At 46.4% G+C, this 17,936-nt stretch overlaps 1 protein-coding gene across 1 annotated transcript in view; it reads right to left on the reverse strand.

Moving 5' to 3' along the window:
* Positions 1-431: 431 nt before the first annotated feature.
* The window catches only part of LOC144106760 (uncharacterized), a 49,885-nt gene continuing 32,380 nt past the window's right edge, over positions 432-17,936 (reverse strand). The window contains exons 7-12 of the mRNA XM_077639605.1: positions 17,521-17,694; positions 14,081-14,196; positions 10,296-10,542; positions 5,207-5,755; positions 3,686-3,874; positions 432-624 (exon numbers count right to left, since the gene is read on the reverse strand). Of these exons, the coding sequence (XP_077495731.1) occupies positions 553-624; positions 3,686-3,874; positions 5,207-5,755; positions 10,296-10,542; positions 14,081-14,196; positions 17,521-17,694 (1,347 nt within the window). The 3' untranslated portion in view covers positions 432-552. The remainder of the gene's footprint in view (positions 625-3,685; positions 3,875-5,206; positions 5,756-10,295; positions 10,543-14,080; positions 14,197-17,520; positions 17,695-17,936) is intronic.

Here is a 17,936-nt window from a genome sequence, read left to right on the forward strand (position 1 = left end):
ACACACCGTGCAGCATGGTCTTTGACTCACCGCCCAGAGCTCAGGGCTGTAATGTCAGTGCAGGATGCGCAATCAAGCGTTCGTTTTAAGCGCGCTGACGGTGGTACGTCCAGCTTGAACGCATAAAGATATTTCAGGAAACGAAAAAAAACCACAGTTCTAACACAGGAACACAAGTCTTCCCAGTTACGAGCAAGATACAGGCCAGCGACAGCCGTTCTGGGAGACATCAGTGATTAGAGCTGCGGCATAGCAGCACCATACTCATGAGAGAGACAATCGGTTCGAACTTTGACATCAGTCTTGAGCACGGTGTTGTCCAGGACTCAGCAACAATTTAGTGCCACAGAGGATGTGAACGTGTTCGCAATAAATTGCACAAAGGAAAAACAGCAAGAGGGCAGCTGTCCATGTTGGCTTTATGTGCTGACAACAAAAATCCACACATGCAAACAAAGACGGGACGAGTGGCATCCAAACACAGCCTCTTCCTCGGTGGAACAATGCAAACTGGGCCTGCTGCTTCGAAGGCAGTCCTTCGTGGGGAGGCTTTTACCAGATTGCACATTTGTTGGGTGCGTTCATGACGTCATCGTCTTTGCAGTGGAACACAGAGGAGAAAGCCTGCGGAAGGAAGCGAACGAGAAATTTAATACGAAAATCATGGGAACACAAAAGCGCGTAAAGATCTCAAAAGTAGCAATTTTGATGCGGCGCTTCTGTATTAAATAACTTACTGTTTGACATAAACCAGTTGCAGTAGCACCGCTTGTTTATTTTCAAAAACCGATGTTTGAGTAGGATAATATGGTTTTAACAACACTTTTTAACGCTTTATCTTTCTTAATATTAAGCACAACTACATCTAAGAAAACTGCAGTCAAAGGCAGAATAGCCTCAGATTGAACAGTGACCTTTAGTAAACAACGATTACATATTTTTGCCGGATTTCTATCGGCTCTTTGTAAAGTAATATGTGGTGAGGAGAAAGGTGTTTACTCTGTTTATTTGTGCTGCGGTTTCCATGCTAAGGAAGGAAGAGCACAATGCCAGCACTATTGAATTTCTTGCTTAAGCTCTCTCTTTTGATGGAGAAATCATTTCTTAAAAAGAGACTGATGTTAACTTGCCTAATGCGCATGTGGTCTGTTCCTGTAATCCTGCTTTAACTATGAGGAGTTGCCACCAGTATGCTTGAGTGTACGCGAAGGAAACTGAGAAACTCACGACCATGGAAACCTCTAAACCGCAAACCAGTTACACCGGGGATATCAACGGCGCTTTTTCCGTGATTTTTGATGTTTGTTTTCCGAGGATATTTAAGGAAGGATGTTCTCCTTCAAAGCTGCCAATATGCGTGTAACATATGAGTGCGTACTTATCCATAAAATTAAAAAAATTATTTCTACGTGTTCAATCAGCTTTGTTTGTAAATAAGCAGTCTGGTGCCGCTGATGCGATGCAGCGTTAAGAACACCCGCGGTCAAATCTATCGAATGGCGGATGACTATCTGAGGATCGGCCCGGAATTCGGTGCGGCCAATGCTGTCGTTTGCAAAAAATGAAAATGAAAATTGGTTTAAAAGGAAGGGAAATGACGCATTAATTATCTCCCATATCTCGGTGGACTCCCGAGATAAGGGAAGGGATAAAGGAGGGAGTGAAAAAAAATAAAGGAAGAAAGAGGTGCCGTAGTGGAGGGCTCCGGAAATTATTTCGACCTCTTGGGGATCTTTAACGTGCACTGACATCGCACAGCACACGGGTGCCTTTTTGCGTTTTCCCTCCATCAAAACGCGTCCGCCGCGGTCGGGATCAAACCCGGGTACTCTGGTTCAGTATACGAGCGCCTTTAATCCAGTTCTCTCGAAGGTGGAATTACTATGTATCAGGGAAGTGTTTACTATACGCGTTATTAAGCGTAGAACTGGTGAGTGGGCCCTTAATCCTCCTGTTAAACAGGGGATGAGGATCCAATACGAAGCACTGGGTCATAGGAGTAATTAATGTAGTGACAAGTAAAGCATCCAGTCCTCTATGTCAGGTACAGCTAAAAATATAAACAAAAGCACTTCCAGCTCGCCATTGTAAAGTGAGCGGAAACTGAGTGCACTGCTGCCGATCGATGGACGTAAACGAAAATATATGATGGTCGAGTTTAGTTTTGTTAGGTCATGGGGGTTTAAAGACCCAAAGCCACTCAGCCTATGAGTGACGCCATAGGGAAGGGCTACAGAAATTTTGACCACCTCGGGTTCATTAATGCGCACTGACATAGCACACTATGCGGGCATGTAGAATTTCGCCTTCATCGAAATTTGACCGCCGAAACGCGATCTAACCCGCGTCTTAAGGGTCAGCAGCTGAGCGCCATAACCACTGAGCCACCGCGGTGGCGTACGCTGGTTCGATCGCAGGTCTACGCGCCATTGGGCAGCGCCTTTGAAAATTAACTAACAGCGCCATTCTCAAAGGCAAACAGATCAAAATAAGCTACATAAACATATCAGACCTGCATTGTTTAACAGTCGAAGTGTTTGGAGGCAAGGGCTCTCCCGTTTCCCGATACTGAAAATGGTTCGCCTTTTCTGCTGTAGATTTTGCGGAAGAACAAACAAGAGAAGAAATGGGTGGATACGCTTAGGTCGGTCAAAACGAAAGATCTATGAAGCCAGACGTTATGACTACATTATTCGAAAACTGCTTGCTGCATAGACATATTCCTTCTTAGGCCACACACAGAACTATTCTTCATTTTACCACTTTTGATGTCTTCAGCAGCAGCGTAATTCGTAAACAGCGGTAATTTGGAGGGTACGAATGATGTGCTACTAATAAGAAATAATAAGAGATGTCGTTCTTTTTGCAATGTATATTTATGATTTCAATAACGCGCAGTTGCAATTGGCGTGGGCGTGATATGGGGCCATAGCATATAAAAGTACAATTAACGAAGCTTTTGCTTATATTAGATTTTCTGTATATTGCAACCTATACGTGAGAACTCACAAATAGCAACTAGACTCGAACAAGATAATGGGCCTTTGGCGTGTACATGAGGTGCGCTGCTGTGCTTTTACTGCAGTGGCTATGTTTAAGAATACCGTAAAGCACCAGTCTTAACTAGTCTGCCCACGGTTACAGTTTGGGCCCAGTATTCATCCTCTGACGTAGTGTGCATTAGAATTCATGAAAAAGAAAATAAGGTCACTTATTTAAATACCGGACGCGGTACACACTTCACACAGGACTGAGTCATGCTCACGAATGAAAGGGTATTGCGGCACTTCCGCTGCGTCGATTTCAATTGGAAAAACCCTTTCTGCGAAAAATGATGCAGAATATGAACCGCCGCCATTTCTACCAAAGACAGAAGTGCATCCTGAAGGCTTCTGGTGTTACACTGTACATATCTTACGGCTGCTTTGACAATTCCGCTGCATCCGCTAATTTGAAATATTTTCAGTGCTGCAATGTTGTTAGGGATTTAGATATTTACGAGCAGGAAACATGTGTGTGGTGCATAATTTATGGCAGCGCCAGTGACTGGCATGGGTGTTAAAAGTATAGGGCTCGATAAAAAGTTTCCTCAATCGGACGTTCAGTTGACAAAGACTAACTTAACTTTTTGGTTGCTCTATTCACCCCTCACACGAAACGAGTGCCTCGGAGCTACGCTTCTTACTCTGGAGTTCATGAGAGCCACGTTGAGCTGCGCCGCCGGCGACATCAGCCGTGCGCCGATAGAAGCAGCTGCCTCTGCCGACCGCGGTCCGTGCTCGCAGTGCGCCACCGCGTAGTTGATGAAGAACAGTTCCAGCGCGTTCTTCCCGGGAAGCTCGGGGATGTTGGGCCCGTCCCGAAGCTCGGGGTACTTGCGAGGCAAGGATTCAAGAGAGCCATGCTCTGACGCGTCAGTGGGAAAGCAGCGGGAAGGTTCTCACTGCTTTCAGTTCACACTTCTCATGCCCAGCTTTCCTGGACATTCAGTAACTAGCCCCATCTGTTGGCCACTAGCAGGAAACACAGCGTGACAGGATGGAAATATTTTAAGCTTGCAATTTTGAGAACTGGACAAGAGGTACTGCTCGACAATGGTGATTAACGTTGTCGACACTTTCTCATCGTAGCGAAATCTCACTTACAGCGCTGATACCAACTATTTCTGACTGCCATAAAAAGTTACGATATTTTACCAAAGGTTCGAAATTCCCTCAGTGGATGGATGGATCAGGCTGAATCCTTTAAATCGGGCGGTGGCTGAAGCCACCTAGCCATGACTCGTAAAATTTTGAATGAAGTGATTTTGAATATACAGCCCTACGTGACTCGTGGTGGCAGTCGCGGAAACCATAGAAGCGTTTGTCGCGATTTCTTGACCTTGTCTTTTGCAGCGCTCTCTGATGGAAATAAGTGAAATACTAGCTGGCACTCCTAACAGATCAAGTGCAGAAAAAAGAACAAAGAAACTGCCTAAATATAAAAAAGATCGCGAGGGTGTGCAAAGTCACTTCTGAAAATGATAAAATAACATATTTGAAAATACTTTGGCACCACATGGAAAGAACTGCTTCCGGCGTTACGTTTCTCCACGCCCTGTGCTGCTTTGAAGCATGGGCAGCTAAAACGCCTAGAAAAACCTTTTGTAGAATACCAGGCAAAGTGGCCAGATTTAGAAGTAGCGGGGCTGTTTGAAAGTGTTAAATAACTGGCCTGCGCTCTGCAGTTGAGTTTTTGCCCACAAACGTCTTGAACCAGAAGCCTAACAAAGGGCTCACTAGGCAACAAGGCAAGCACAGGTCTTATAAGGGAGCCAGGTGTTGATAAGCGTGATCACTTTGAGAATGAAACTTAGAAAACATTTCTGATGCATTGAGGCGAGAGTGATCTTGGGCGAATTCATTCCAATCATCAGCCACCTGCCACGGTGCGCTGTTGGTTCACAATCCAGTGGCCAGGTTGTGATGACGTCGCAAGATTACATGACATGGGTGGCCCACCTTCCTCCTAGTTTGCTTCCCTGAGGATTTCTCGTGGATTTTTCACTCACGGTCAACGATGCTGACGACGCAGAATTTTCCGCGATACGAGCTGCTTAAAGCTATCGCATTATTACTTGGAGCTCGTTTGCAGACGTTCTTGCCGTTTTCTCAGTGTACTAATTCGCGCTTTGAAAAAGTTTCGCTTCACTCAAAGGCCCTACTACCTTTTCAAGATAGCCCTTGTAGAGCGTGAACAGGGGCTCCACGACTGCCGACTCAAAGAACAGTTGGTGGGACAGACGCGGCCACAGCTGTCGGTCACCCGTCAGGTTGACGTAGTGCCCTTCCAGGCAGCGCGTTGCGTTCTCTCTGCCTCCTGGGAACATCCCACCGGCTCTGGCCTCTTGCCAACTGGCCGAGGCGTTGCTGCCTGCTGCTGGTGAACGCCGGCTGCTGGTGACCACGCTTAGCAGGCCTCGGAAGATGTCCAAGCCGAGCACGGGCACCAGCAGGGGGTCCACGCTCACCAGCATGGCCGACAGGAAGGACACCAGGCTGGGAGAAATGAGGAGCGTGTTGCGCGCCTCGAAGTAGTCGGCACGCGGCTCGACATGCAGCGGCGGCCACCGGTTCTCGAGGTTCTCTTCTTCCCGGTCCCGGTTGCTCCAGTAGAGGTCATTGGTCTCTGTCTGCTGGAAGACGTACTCCTGGAGAAGGGTCGGCTTGGCCTCCGTTGTGCGAGTAAATGCGGGCACTTTTCCGGAATGGTTCGTCTGCGTTCGTAAAAGGCAGACACCAGAATAAGATTGCGCTTCGTTGCTCCAGTAAAGATTCGTGTGCGTGGAAAACGGTCCTTTTCATTGTTGCTGCAAAGTAACATTCATTGATTGCTCGGTTCTCCCTCCTTTGTTCAAAAAAGGCCCGTCTAGGAACTCTCGCAGTGATTGTAGTGATGATTTCAGACAAAAATATTAGACTCCATAGAAAAATTCTTATTCTTGAGGTTTTATCACCAAATGCAACAGCAGAATTTGCTCCACGGCATGTCGAAAGAATAAAACATTCCTGGCGGTTTAGCTGTGGTAAACGTTGGTCGAAAGCGAAAAGCTGCATCTCCCTGGCTACATTTGTGGTCGAGCGACCGGCGGTTTCCGTAGCTACATCCATACCGACACACGCACGCATTAGTGGGCGTTTTTTTTATTTGTTAAGCGTCTTGCTTTCTTCGAAACGACATATATTTCGCGACCATGGGTTCTCGGCGCGTGGCTACGGCAACATGTGCACCTTCCTCCATTGCCCCAGGCGTCTGGCAGTGAGCGCGCACACACGCGCTTATATACCCCTCGACTTCTTGCTCCTCCTCTTTTATATGACGTCAGCTACACCAGCGACACCAGTGGCTATTACACACTCTATCCCGACTTTGACCTTTGAACTTGTTCGAATGGACCACCTTGGTGTTGAACCTGACCTTTAGCTACATTCCAGGTCAAACTTGCGCCCCCGCTCACGGCCCGAAGAGCTGACGTGAAGCTTTTCGCTTCAAAAGCCAAGCTCACTTCATCGCCGCCTCCATCGGCCAAGCTATGCTCAATGCAGGGTGAAGTCCGTTCTTGTTAATCTAATCAACCCACTCTTCTGACAGCTGCGGCAATCTTATGCGCAAAATGTTCATCATCGCGTCTGTCCACCTCACTCTTCCATACATTCTCATGTTAAGCTTCTCCTCGATACCACTCAATTCCTTTAAGAGGATCTAGCTAATTTGCCTCATTTGCATTCGCATAAGTTGCTTTGTCCATGTACGTTTCCTCTTTTTCTCGGATCCAAAACTGATTTGAATACACCGTAAATCACTGAACGATATACGTTCATGGGTTCTGTTGCGTATCTATTTGAAGCGAATGTGTAGTTTTTCAGTGGACCCGTCCACCCGGCCGTGAGGCGTAGTATGAAGATGAGAGTAGAAAAAGGAAGAGGTGCCTTAGTGCAAGCACCGGCGACCACCTGGGGATCTGTAACGTGCACTGCCATTGCACAGCACACGGATGCCTTTTGCGATTCACGCTGCTGCCCCATCACGGATTCAGCACGGACCCTCCGGCTCAATAGCCGCGCGCACGTCACCGCGGCGGGTTGTCGAAAAATTCTGTACGTGACTGGTACTTTTTTTTCTGGGTAGGAGGCAGGGGGGGGGGGGGAGGGGGGGGTGCGTTACGGCTTCCGCAGTGGATGCTGCGGTTACTCCCCCAAAATACGAAAAAATCTTCAATTAGTGTGGTGTTTAATTCCTTAAGACATGAATTACTGTCCAGCGGGGGAACCTATAGGAATTTTCGGTTCTTTACGGAGGAATAAATATGAAATTCCTGGTGGGTCGTCGCATGTCCACACTATTATCAGTTCCAACAGGAATCCTGTAAAGATAGTGCAGACGTATGGAAAGAATTAAACAAGTTGCTAAACAAAACCCCAACGTCGCCAGTTATCAAAGATCTCGTTTTTCAGGGCACCGCATACATGGCACAGAACTTTCCGGAGATTATAAAAAATTTTAAAGATGTCAGCAGTTCAATATCTGTTGTCGTATATGTTGTCAACACTCAATATCTGAGCTGCACAATTCCTAGGAATAACCGCAGCCTCTATTTTGATTCGACAGATGAACGCGAGGTATGGAATATATTCTACTCGTTGGAAAATAGCAAATCACTAGATAATGATGGCCTACAAATTCTTCCAGTTAAATATGTGCTGAAAGTTATTGCCCCCTACTGGCTTATACATATAATCTGGCGTTATCAACAGGTTGCTTTCTCAAATTAATGCAAATCTCCAGAGTAACTGTATTTTTCAAGAGTGGCGATAAAAAACGATATGTCCAACTGTCGACCGATTTCTATTCTGCCTATTTTTTCTAAGGGCCTAGAAAGAGTAATTCTTAAAAGACTCATGAACTTCTGCAATAAGCTTAACCTCATTAAACCGTCACACCATGGTTTCCGCCCAAGCAGGTTGACTGAAACAGCCCTACTAATGCAAAGAGATAATCCTTGAGGCACTTGAAAACAGGGAGATGTGCATAGGTGTTTTTGTGGATTTCTCGAAGGCTTTTGAGCGCCTCAACCATCAAATACTTCTCATCAAGGTAGAAAGATATGGAATTCGTGGCACTGCAGCTTGTCTACTAAAGTCTTACCTACAGCATCGATATCAATGTGTAACAACAGAGCAGCCCGTTTCAACCCTTCAACCTATAACCACTGGAGTTCCACATTGAAGTATTTTAGGACCGCTATTGTTTATTGTATAAATAAACGACATAACAGACATCAGCGACCTTCCAAAATATCTTCTGTATGCAGACAATACGAGTCTCCATTTTAGGGGCAATAACATTCCACTGCTCATTTCAAATATAAACAGTGCACTAGAGAAGTTTAAATCATGGAGTGCAGCAAATTCCTCGATATTAAATAGTAAGAAAACAAAAGCAGTACTTTTTCATTATGGGAGAGCGTTGTTACATCAGACGGTAGATTAAAAATAGACAACTCTATTATAGAGGTGGTAGACAGAGTAAAAACACTAGGAATTTTGTTTAACAAGAGCATGACCTGGGACCCTCGAATTAGCTCCACTGTAACCAATTTATCAAAGTGCGTAGGAATGCTCCCGAAATTTCGCTCCTATCTACCCGTATCGATTAAATTAATAATATACCACACATTATTCATGTCATACGTTAACTACTGTTTCCTTGTCTGGGGCACTACTACTCAATCTAATCTGCGCAAGATATGCATGATGCAAAAAAAAAGCAGTACGTTACATAGCAAACGTTGACTACCTCGCGCATACCGAAGAACTGTTTAAGCGATTCAAAACCATACCGGCTCATAAGCTAGTATACGAATTTTTCTTAGCCACAAGATACAAAAAATCTATTTCTCACCGTGACAACTTCTTGATAGCATTGTCATCCCTCGAACCGATACTGGTTTCGAAAACACGAACGTTGGATCATACGCTTTTGCCGAACAGAACATGGTCGACAGATGATGCGTCATGCAGTTCCTAGGTTACTAAATAAATTCATCTTTGAACGTTTTTCTCTTGAAACATCTAGTTCACAAACTCTAAGAAATAATTTTTGTAAGCCGCTGTATTCCCTTTCCGTTAAGTGTGACAGGTATGATATTAGCATCTCTGTTAACACCTATGCATTGCGTAGTAATGAGCAAGTCCCAAAAGTTTCTATCGCTGGTTCTGAATTTCTTGTATTATATTCTGTTATGTAGTGTGTGTGGATTTCTTACTTTAACTTTTGCCCTTGCTGTATGCCATGTAGGGGGGCTCGGGCTCCCTCAAGCGAAAATCGTTCGCTCTTTGCCTGAGCCTGCCCACATCATAATGATGTAAATAAAACTGGCTTGACTTAACTCGAACACTGTTTTAAGGGTCTCAGTTGCACATATTTGAATCACCCTTACTTGAAGGCAACGCATGATGTGAGCGCAGTGCATGTCTTTCGAAACGGCCAAACGAGCAAAACAAGCGATCCACAGTGCACTCTCAGTACAGCGATATCAGACCTAGGAGAAAATGCGGAGGCATTCATAAGAAAGGTAAATTAAGGGCAACTCTATTGAACAAGTGTTCCCACCGGATGTTGGTTCTCTGACTTTTGCTCAGTGTGTAGACGTTTTTCCGGAAGCTAAAGGCGCATTTTGGGCTCTGAAAATTTAGTTTAAGAAATTTCTCCCCACTCCTTTTAACGTAGTGATGTCTGTGACGTGGATAACCGTTGCTACCGTCTTGAAGTCACTAGCGAAGAAGCGTGGCCTCTGGGATCCGCTAAAGAAAATCGATGTCAATGCATGCTGTGCACATGCGAAATCGGCATCTGATAACGACACCTGTAATTTTTCTGTTTATTCGTCTTTCCTTCCTTATAAAAGCCGTGTTGGTGAGAGTGGTTTAGAATGTTGTTGAGTATCGAACGAGTAAAACTTCAAAAAAACACGCCGCCGCGGTGGCTGAGTGGTTATGGCGCTCATGTGCATAGGTCTCATGCACATTATTTTGGTTTAAGCGCGGGTACACACTCAGGACAAGTCATTATTCGTGATCTATGTGTCCACTCTGGGTTCCTTTTTGTGCAGGAATCCTTTTACTGAGTTTTGCACCAAAGTCCTATTGTATTACTGAATGCACGAGTCATTGAAATATTTATAGGTTAATATATAAAGAGGGACTATAAACGTCCTCTATTACCGACAGTCCCAAGTTTTCACTGCTCTGCCTCACCGTAGTCCCCTCCCGTAGCCGTGCGTTCAGGGCCGCCGCGCTGACTCCGTTCAGAGCAGAGGCGTAGTAGCGCGACAGGCGCTCCCAGCTGTCCTCCGGTTCCCCGAGGAACACCACGCGCAGGGTGTCGAGCCTCTGCAGCGCCGTCCGCAGCTCGGAGGCCGACATCCACGCGGTGCCGTTGCGCAGCAGGGCGGACAGCTGGTCCCGAGCGGCGTCTACCAAAGACCGCATCTCGCTTTCGTACCTGCAACACATGGCAGGAAAGGTTTGCAAGTGCAAAGGCGTGGGCTCGTCGGTTGTTCAAGCTTCGAAACTCAGCGTAAATAGACGCGGACGACAGGAAATGAGGAAGAGAAATTGAGGAAGCGAAAGAAACCGATAGCTGTATTTTTGCAAGACGAAATGGTCCTTCTGCGTACTGACGATTCCTTTGGAGTAAAACCTTCTGATATGATCCCTTTTCTTTCTGAACGCCTGTCCTGATAAGCACCTCAGTGCAATCTTCAATCACAGTGAATGTTTTTATTAGTCGGGTAGCATTAGATGCCCCAGCGTGGAAAAAAAAAAACCGGCGTTGTGCTCTGTCATAACAATAATTGATTGGCCGAGACAGTTACGATTTCATCGGATCACGGGACGTGCCATCTGCCATCTGTCTCCTCGCCACCGCTTCATCGTCGCGCCCTTTCTCCAACTGCCAACAATCCCTCTCCCACCCCTCTGTCTGCGCCCTCCGCATTTGAAACCTCATCTCGGAAAAAACCCGGCGTCGTGGCCTGTCTTAGAATTCGCTGATTGGTCGAGGCGCACTCTTCCTCCTCTGCCTTTCTCCACCTGCCAACCGAGCGCAGCATGGACAAAAGAAGAGGCACAAGTAAGTGCTATCGAGCACCTGTGCATGCTATCGCAGTGAAAGGAAATTTTACATCAGTTCAGGCATCGCTCTCATTCTTAGCGGATTACTTTAAGCAAAATATGGCAGTCTTCTGCAGGACAGCTTGAGGGACCCATTGTTTTCACATTTTTTTAGATTGGCTAGTGCATGCTACCTGATTTTATTCTGCACCCTAAGGTTTTACGAGGGTGCTTTTTTTTTAACAAACTCGCCATTTTTTTTTTGCAAGTGGCTTAATCCACATACCCTGGCGCAGTAACTTCAGGGAAATCGAACCATTATCTCTTAATTAATGACAGAAAATTGTATTTACTGACAACCGCATGTTTTGTGCATATGAAAGCCGCTTTTACAATCCCGTAATGTAATTTAATTCAGCGCATCTGGAATTCGTTAAGGAAACCATTGCATATTCGTGTTTCGACAATGCCCTATCAATGAGTAGACATTTAGGTCGCCTGGAGAGTGTAATGCGGCAGCACGTGCGGAGCACACCGCATCTCGCACGCCATCTTTCGGCGCTGCGACATACTGCGCTGCGCTCGTAGTTCAAGCGGCCACCTCGTGTCGGTGCCACTACGAGTTTTCAAGCGGCCTTCGGTTGCTCCTACACACAAGTTGTGTTAATTGGGTACATCGTTTGACCGCGCTAATTGGCTATTTCAATATACTGGACATAGCTGACTGCTCTATATGCTACCCTGCGGTGCCATGCGCTCGCGCAAGCTTGTTTTGCGCTCAACTCAAATTCGTTGGTGGTGGGAGGGTAGCGGTCCGGCTCACAAGACGAGAGGCAGCAGTTCGAGTTCGGACTTTATGATTTTCTTTCTCAGCGCAATTGCTTTTCTTTCCACGGAGGTAATGTGGTTGTAGTGTCAAGATCCTTTCGACCAATGGAAATTAGCGTCACACCTCGCGATACCGAATACCAAAGCCACTGAGCCAATGCAGCAGGTCAGCAAACAGAGCGTGCAGTAATATGTTTGGATAATCATATTTAACATGAATGATCCACACGGTTACTAAAGGCATTCATTTCTGAACACTAAAAATTCCACGCATTTATTGCGTATTCAACAATTTCGATAAAATGTAGTTATTGCCTGCTCAATATAATTAACCGCCATAGTCACCGCTGCAAACAGGCCTAGCTAGTCTCTGAGTCTGTGCAATTTTTGTGACACGAATTCCTACTGGATATTAGGCTTTCAGCATCGTTACACAAATTAGCGATTCTCATCCGGAACTTCTTGTGTCGCTTCCTACAACATGACATTCTTCCTTAGCTTTTTCCAGGTAAAACATGTCAGGCAAAGCTGCTCGCCGGCATGTTTCGCTAGGGCTAAAAGATAATCCATATACATAATCATGCCAATTTAAATAGATATTGCATCCAACACTTCATGAGAGAGAGTAAGGGGTTGAGAAATTTTCGCATCCTGCGCAGCGTCTGACGCGCGAAGTGTGACTGGCATAATCTACGGTATGTCTCCACAGTGCGTGCATTCCGAGTCCGATTAAGTATGTGAATGCTTTTAAAATTTTTCGCTAAGGTGAAAAATTACAGTGTCCTGAAATTCTATCACCTGGAAGCGGTCACTGGATGCAACAGGATGTCGTTGTAGACTTCGCAAGAGTTGGTTCAAGCGCTGTTTCACTGTAATCGAGCTTTCGCAGTATTCATATCGAGCCCCACTTAGTAATAAAAGCTGGGAATACTGTGCGCGTATACGACAAATACTATTAAAATATTCGTAATAATTTTTTCTACCGCACCGCATTACAAGTTCTCTGCGAGAGGAGCAGCAGCACTGAATCTCACTGCCTTCAACATCAAAACTGCGCATGCGTACCCTAGACCACGTGCTTTTTTGAGGAAAGAAAAGTCATCGCGACCGCAGCGTACCAGAAGTGGGTCCTTCTGCTTAACGAAATGCTGTCGTAACCACTACTGTGACCTATCATATCATCATCATCATCCTCAGCAGCCTCACTACCCCCACTACTGGGCAAAGGCCTCTCCCATGTCTCTTCAATTAACCCTGTCCTTTGCCAGCTGCCCCCACCCTGTGCCTGCGAACCTCTTAATCTCATCCGCCCACCTACCCTTCTGCCACCCCCTGCTACGCTTGCTTTCTCTTGGAATTCACTCCTTTACTCTTAGGGACCAGCGGTTATCTTGCCTGCGCATTACATGCCCTGCCCAAGCCCATTTCTTCCTGTTGAATTCGACCAGGATGTCATTAACCCGCGTTTATAGAATGCGGTGTGTTGAAAGCCTGCGTTTACTAGAAATTGCATCGGTGATGCACTGCTTTCGGTACACGCTGTGCTCTAAGCACATATTTTTTTTTTCATCTAGATCCGAGGTAATGGTATGCGCTGCCATGATCTAATGTGAAAGATTTGTGTCAAGCTTCCAAGGGACGAAAGACGAAATTTGTATCAAGGACTTGAGGACGTGCAAAAGCATAAAAGTGTCTCTCAACGGGGTAAATTGCTCCCTTTGGAAGCATGCATGACTGCACACACACGGCTTCGATGTTCAGCACGCGTCCTCTGAAGAAACGACAAAATTACAGTTTGTGCCTACGGTATTACATCCTCGAGAGTTTGAGTTGCTTGCAACTAAACCTCGATATCGCCGGCCGACACTCGTGATACGAAAAACAACGACTCCAACAAAGAGTTTGTACAAAATCGTAGAATCGACACCGTACGATGTTATGGCTTCTGTGTGAATGGAGCCACCTGGTGCTCTTATTCTTCGACTGGAAGGTGCCTCCGTCTCTGAAGTTAGGATTCTCTTCTGGATGCCGTAATTTATGATGCAGTGATGACCTTGCATTCCCTCCATTATATACATACAACGGCGTGAGCAACTCACTTGTAGCTGTTGCCGTCGGTGGTGTCGCGGCTAACAGCCTGACGGGCGAGGGAGAGGGCGCCGAAGCGGTAGGTCCTCGCCAGCAGGTGGAAGCACGCTTGCAGCTCCTCGGCCACCTGCGTTTTAAGGCGAAAGCACTCATACGCTCAACAACACCGCCCAAGAAACTTGTCACCGAACGGACACCCCCCCTCAAAAGTATACGCCCTAAGAGGTCTGCTTGTGAGGCCTGCTGCATGCTTCGTTATGCATCTTCAGTGACCGCAACCATTAGAAAGAGAAATGTCATCGCGTCCTCAATCTTCCCAAGATATGGCCTGCTAGATGTGCTAAGGAGCCCCGCTAAACAGCTTAGAAGCAAACCTTTTGGGCTGCGTACTTCTGACGGGAGCTGTACGTTCTTCGTAAGTACGTGCGTACGATGTTATACCGTTGCCTAAGAACCCGATTTACTACCCGAGCTTACCCGAGTTACTCAGGCAAGCTTGGGTAGCAGCTCGGCTACGTTCGGAGAAGCGTCGCGCCAGCTGCAGGAGAGGTTGCTCTGGAAGGGAAAAGCAACATGTGTCGCACAATCCCTACCTGCAGCTGTGACTAGAAACAGCCATTTGCCAGTGCAGTGACGCATCGCTTAACCATTGCGCCAGAGAGCTTCGAATAGTACGAGAACTCGCTTTCATTTATGAATGTTACGTACATAATGAGCAATTCTGCATATAAAGGCATTAACCTACTAAACATATCACGTCATATCCCTGAGGTGGAACTTAAGTGCCACCCCCGACCCCCAATTGAAGAATGAAGAGGTGCTTTCCCACGTCTGCTCGGGTTTTACTAAGTTACACCCCTACGATATTTTACACAAGCCGTGAGACGCCTTTGCGATTGTGGTCGCTTCAGAGAGGGGCTCAAACAATTTATTTGGCACGTTAAGTAGCCAGCGGACAAGCCATGAGCTATAAGTGAAGCTCCTGGGTTGAGTCTTGAGTGCAAGCCTGCGGATTCAGGCTCGGAATGCGATGCACACCCTTGGGGAAAATATAAAATACAAAAAGTTTGCTTCTGGCCTCCACGATGTGGCTCTGTATGCATCCCAGTGCCCGAAATACCTGGAAAGTGAGAAGAACTCTACTCATCCTTTCTCCCAAGCTGACGGCATCCAGGGAGCTTCCACAACCCTGCTTTGCAACTTTGGAGAAAGCCCCCTGGCCTCTGTACTTTTGACAAGAGCTACAAACAGCTACGAGAAGCTTCATCGCATTGCAGTGATTTCGCGCAGAATTACTGAAGTGTATTTCTTGACAATAAAATTCTCTACAAAAAACTGAGCGAACTCATTCTTATCTCTTGATGTACATTGTAGCCATTGCTGAGTCCAACTAATAATGCTTAACGTTCCTGCTGGCATATTGATTGTAGATCAAGTACGAGGGCACACAAACAAGGAGAGAGAGATGCGAAGACAACACTAGCTGTTTTGTTGGCTATACGTCGCTCTGTCCCAGTTTTTGCGCGCTCATACATTATCTGCAATGCAGCACTTACTTCCCTAAGGGCCTTTGTGTGCTGTTAGGGTATAATGATATTGGGAATACATGAACGCCAGATCGCCATTAATGCACGGTTGCGCATTCGTCCGTGTCGCCCTACTGGTTTTACCAGCATAGTTACCGGCAACTACGGACGTGGTAAACATGGTCTGCGTCTGGATGCAGTACCTGCTGTGCGATCGGCGTCGAAGTTAATGCGTTCAAGTACGCTGAATGTCTTTCGGAGGCACTAATCATCGCTACGAGATGACGATTGTCCCACATTGACCGCTACCACTTGTGCCCTACACGCCCGAGTGGTGGCGGGCACGAGGAAAAATGATGTCTATGCGAAATTTGAGGCCGAACCTACGAGCGGCATATTGAAGAAATAATTCAAGGCAGATGCACGTTGTTTTCGTAGGCAGACCGGCATCGACATTAATACAAGAGAAATCGGGGCGCAACAAAGAGCTGTGTTTCAATTGTTTCGCGTTCAAAATTGTGAGCTAGCCTTCAAACTTGGCTGATCACTGAGCAGCCACGCGTTTCTTGGCGCCAGATAATCTCCGTGTGCTCTTTTCTCAGGGCTGCATTCGCAGTTTCTGCGCGTACATCTAACTAGTTCGGCCAGCAGGAATTGGCCATTGCGTCATGTTTTCTTACGAATGCAAATGGGAATATTCCAGAAGGCGCACTGGCGCTCACCGCTGTTCTCGGCGACCACCAGCGTACATCTTTGGACAGTGTGGCAGACATGGCGTTTAGGATGAGGCCGAGCATCAGGCGGATAGTCTCTGAACTTTCCGAATTTAATCCTAACGGCATGCAGCTGCAGAATAATTTTACCGCACCTTATAGCCCCGAATGTGAGTCTAGCTACATCTGATCGATGCGACCAGTTTTATCTTCGAACGCCTCAAATCACTGCCCATCGCTTCACCGTCTCATGCTATGTGTTTTCATTGGTATATTGCACAAGATAGCGCGTGAAAAGAAATACTTTATCCGATCGTTGTGCCCATCCAAACTGTTGGCCATAGTAGGGCTCGACCTATCTTGAGTAAGTGCTTGGAGTCGGTTGGTGTTTGATACCGCAAGGTTTAAACACACCTTGAGTTTACCAAGACACCGAGCATAGACATAGACATTGCACGGGCGAGGGCTGACAGCTGCACGCTTGCCTTACCATTAGCGAAACACGACAAGCAGGAAAAGAGGATAACTAAGTACGCAGGAAGAGCAAGGAAGAGCAGGGCTCCCTTTATCTTTGCCAGATATATTATCGTCTGGTGCGAACGCCAAGGGATTTGCATTGGGTTCTATTTGTGGGTTTCCCACGATTACATAATTGCAACTGGTAGGTTTATGTGCCGATTCTTTTAAAGTTCTACGAGCTCTTCTTTTTTTCACCAAAATGCTGTCTGTTATTTAACTGTCAATATTGTTCTGTTGTTTTTATTCATTGATTTTCAAAATTCACGATTGGTGCTACAATTTTGTCGTCATCTTCCATGGAAACTTCATTGTTTATTCAACCACACCTTGGCCAATCCCATATACCTGGGGTGAAGAAGAAGAGCAATGTTTGTCTGCTTGTCTTTGTGCACTATTATTTCTGCCACTTTTCCTGCCTCTCCTTTCAAGCTGCGCTACTTGCAAAGCAATGTTCAGCTGTCAGTAATTTTCGGTACCGTGTCCTTGCCTTTTGTCCTGTACATTTCGTGGGCTACAATTTTGTCTAAACCTATAAGGAGATTTTAAACGTGATAGGTTTCTTTCACTGTGATTTTCGCACTGTGTCTAGTGATGAAAATCTTAAAAGACGGCCACTAAGAAGTTGTCCAATTCTCCACCTTCCTCGAAGGGGCATCACCGAGAAGACGGTCTCGCGAGTAGCTTGTCACGCACCTGCGGCACGTGTTCTCCGTGGCTGAGTGGGAGGAGCTCTCCCGCTGGTCCGCCGTGCGGCAGGGCGGGTGACAGGAAAGCGGCCAGGGAGATACCCACGTAGTTGAGCAGTGCCGACTCGTCGTGGTTGCCCAACAAAGCCGAGAGCTTTGCCAGCTGCTCTGTCTTGTCCACCTGCGGAGCAGGGGTACACTGTTTAAGCTTCGTGGCGCTCTTCATGACATTGGTCTGTTCTTTAGAGTCAGGCTGATGGCGATGATTATGTATTCGTTGTTTTGTATCGCGCAGACGTTATCAGGCTTACAATATATTTCACAAAATAGGTACGCTAGCGAAGCGGGCGCCCATTAAGTGCCGTGCGTTACGTTTAGGCCGAAAATTCAATAATAGAGTTTGAAAGTCGTAAAGAAGCCTAA

Source organism: Amblyomma americanum, chromosome 10 (genome assembly GCF_052857255.1).
Source record: "Amblyomma americanum isolate KBUSLIRL-KWMA chromosome 10, ASM5285725v1, whole genome shotgun sequence".
In the NCBI taxonomy this organism is placed as follows: Eukaryota; Metazoa; Arthropoda; class Arachnida; order Ixodida; family Ixodidae; genus Amblyomma; species Amblyomma americanum.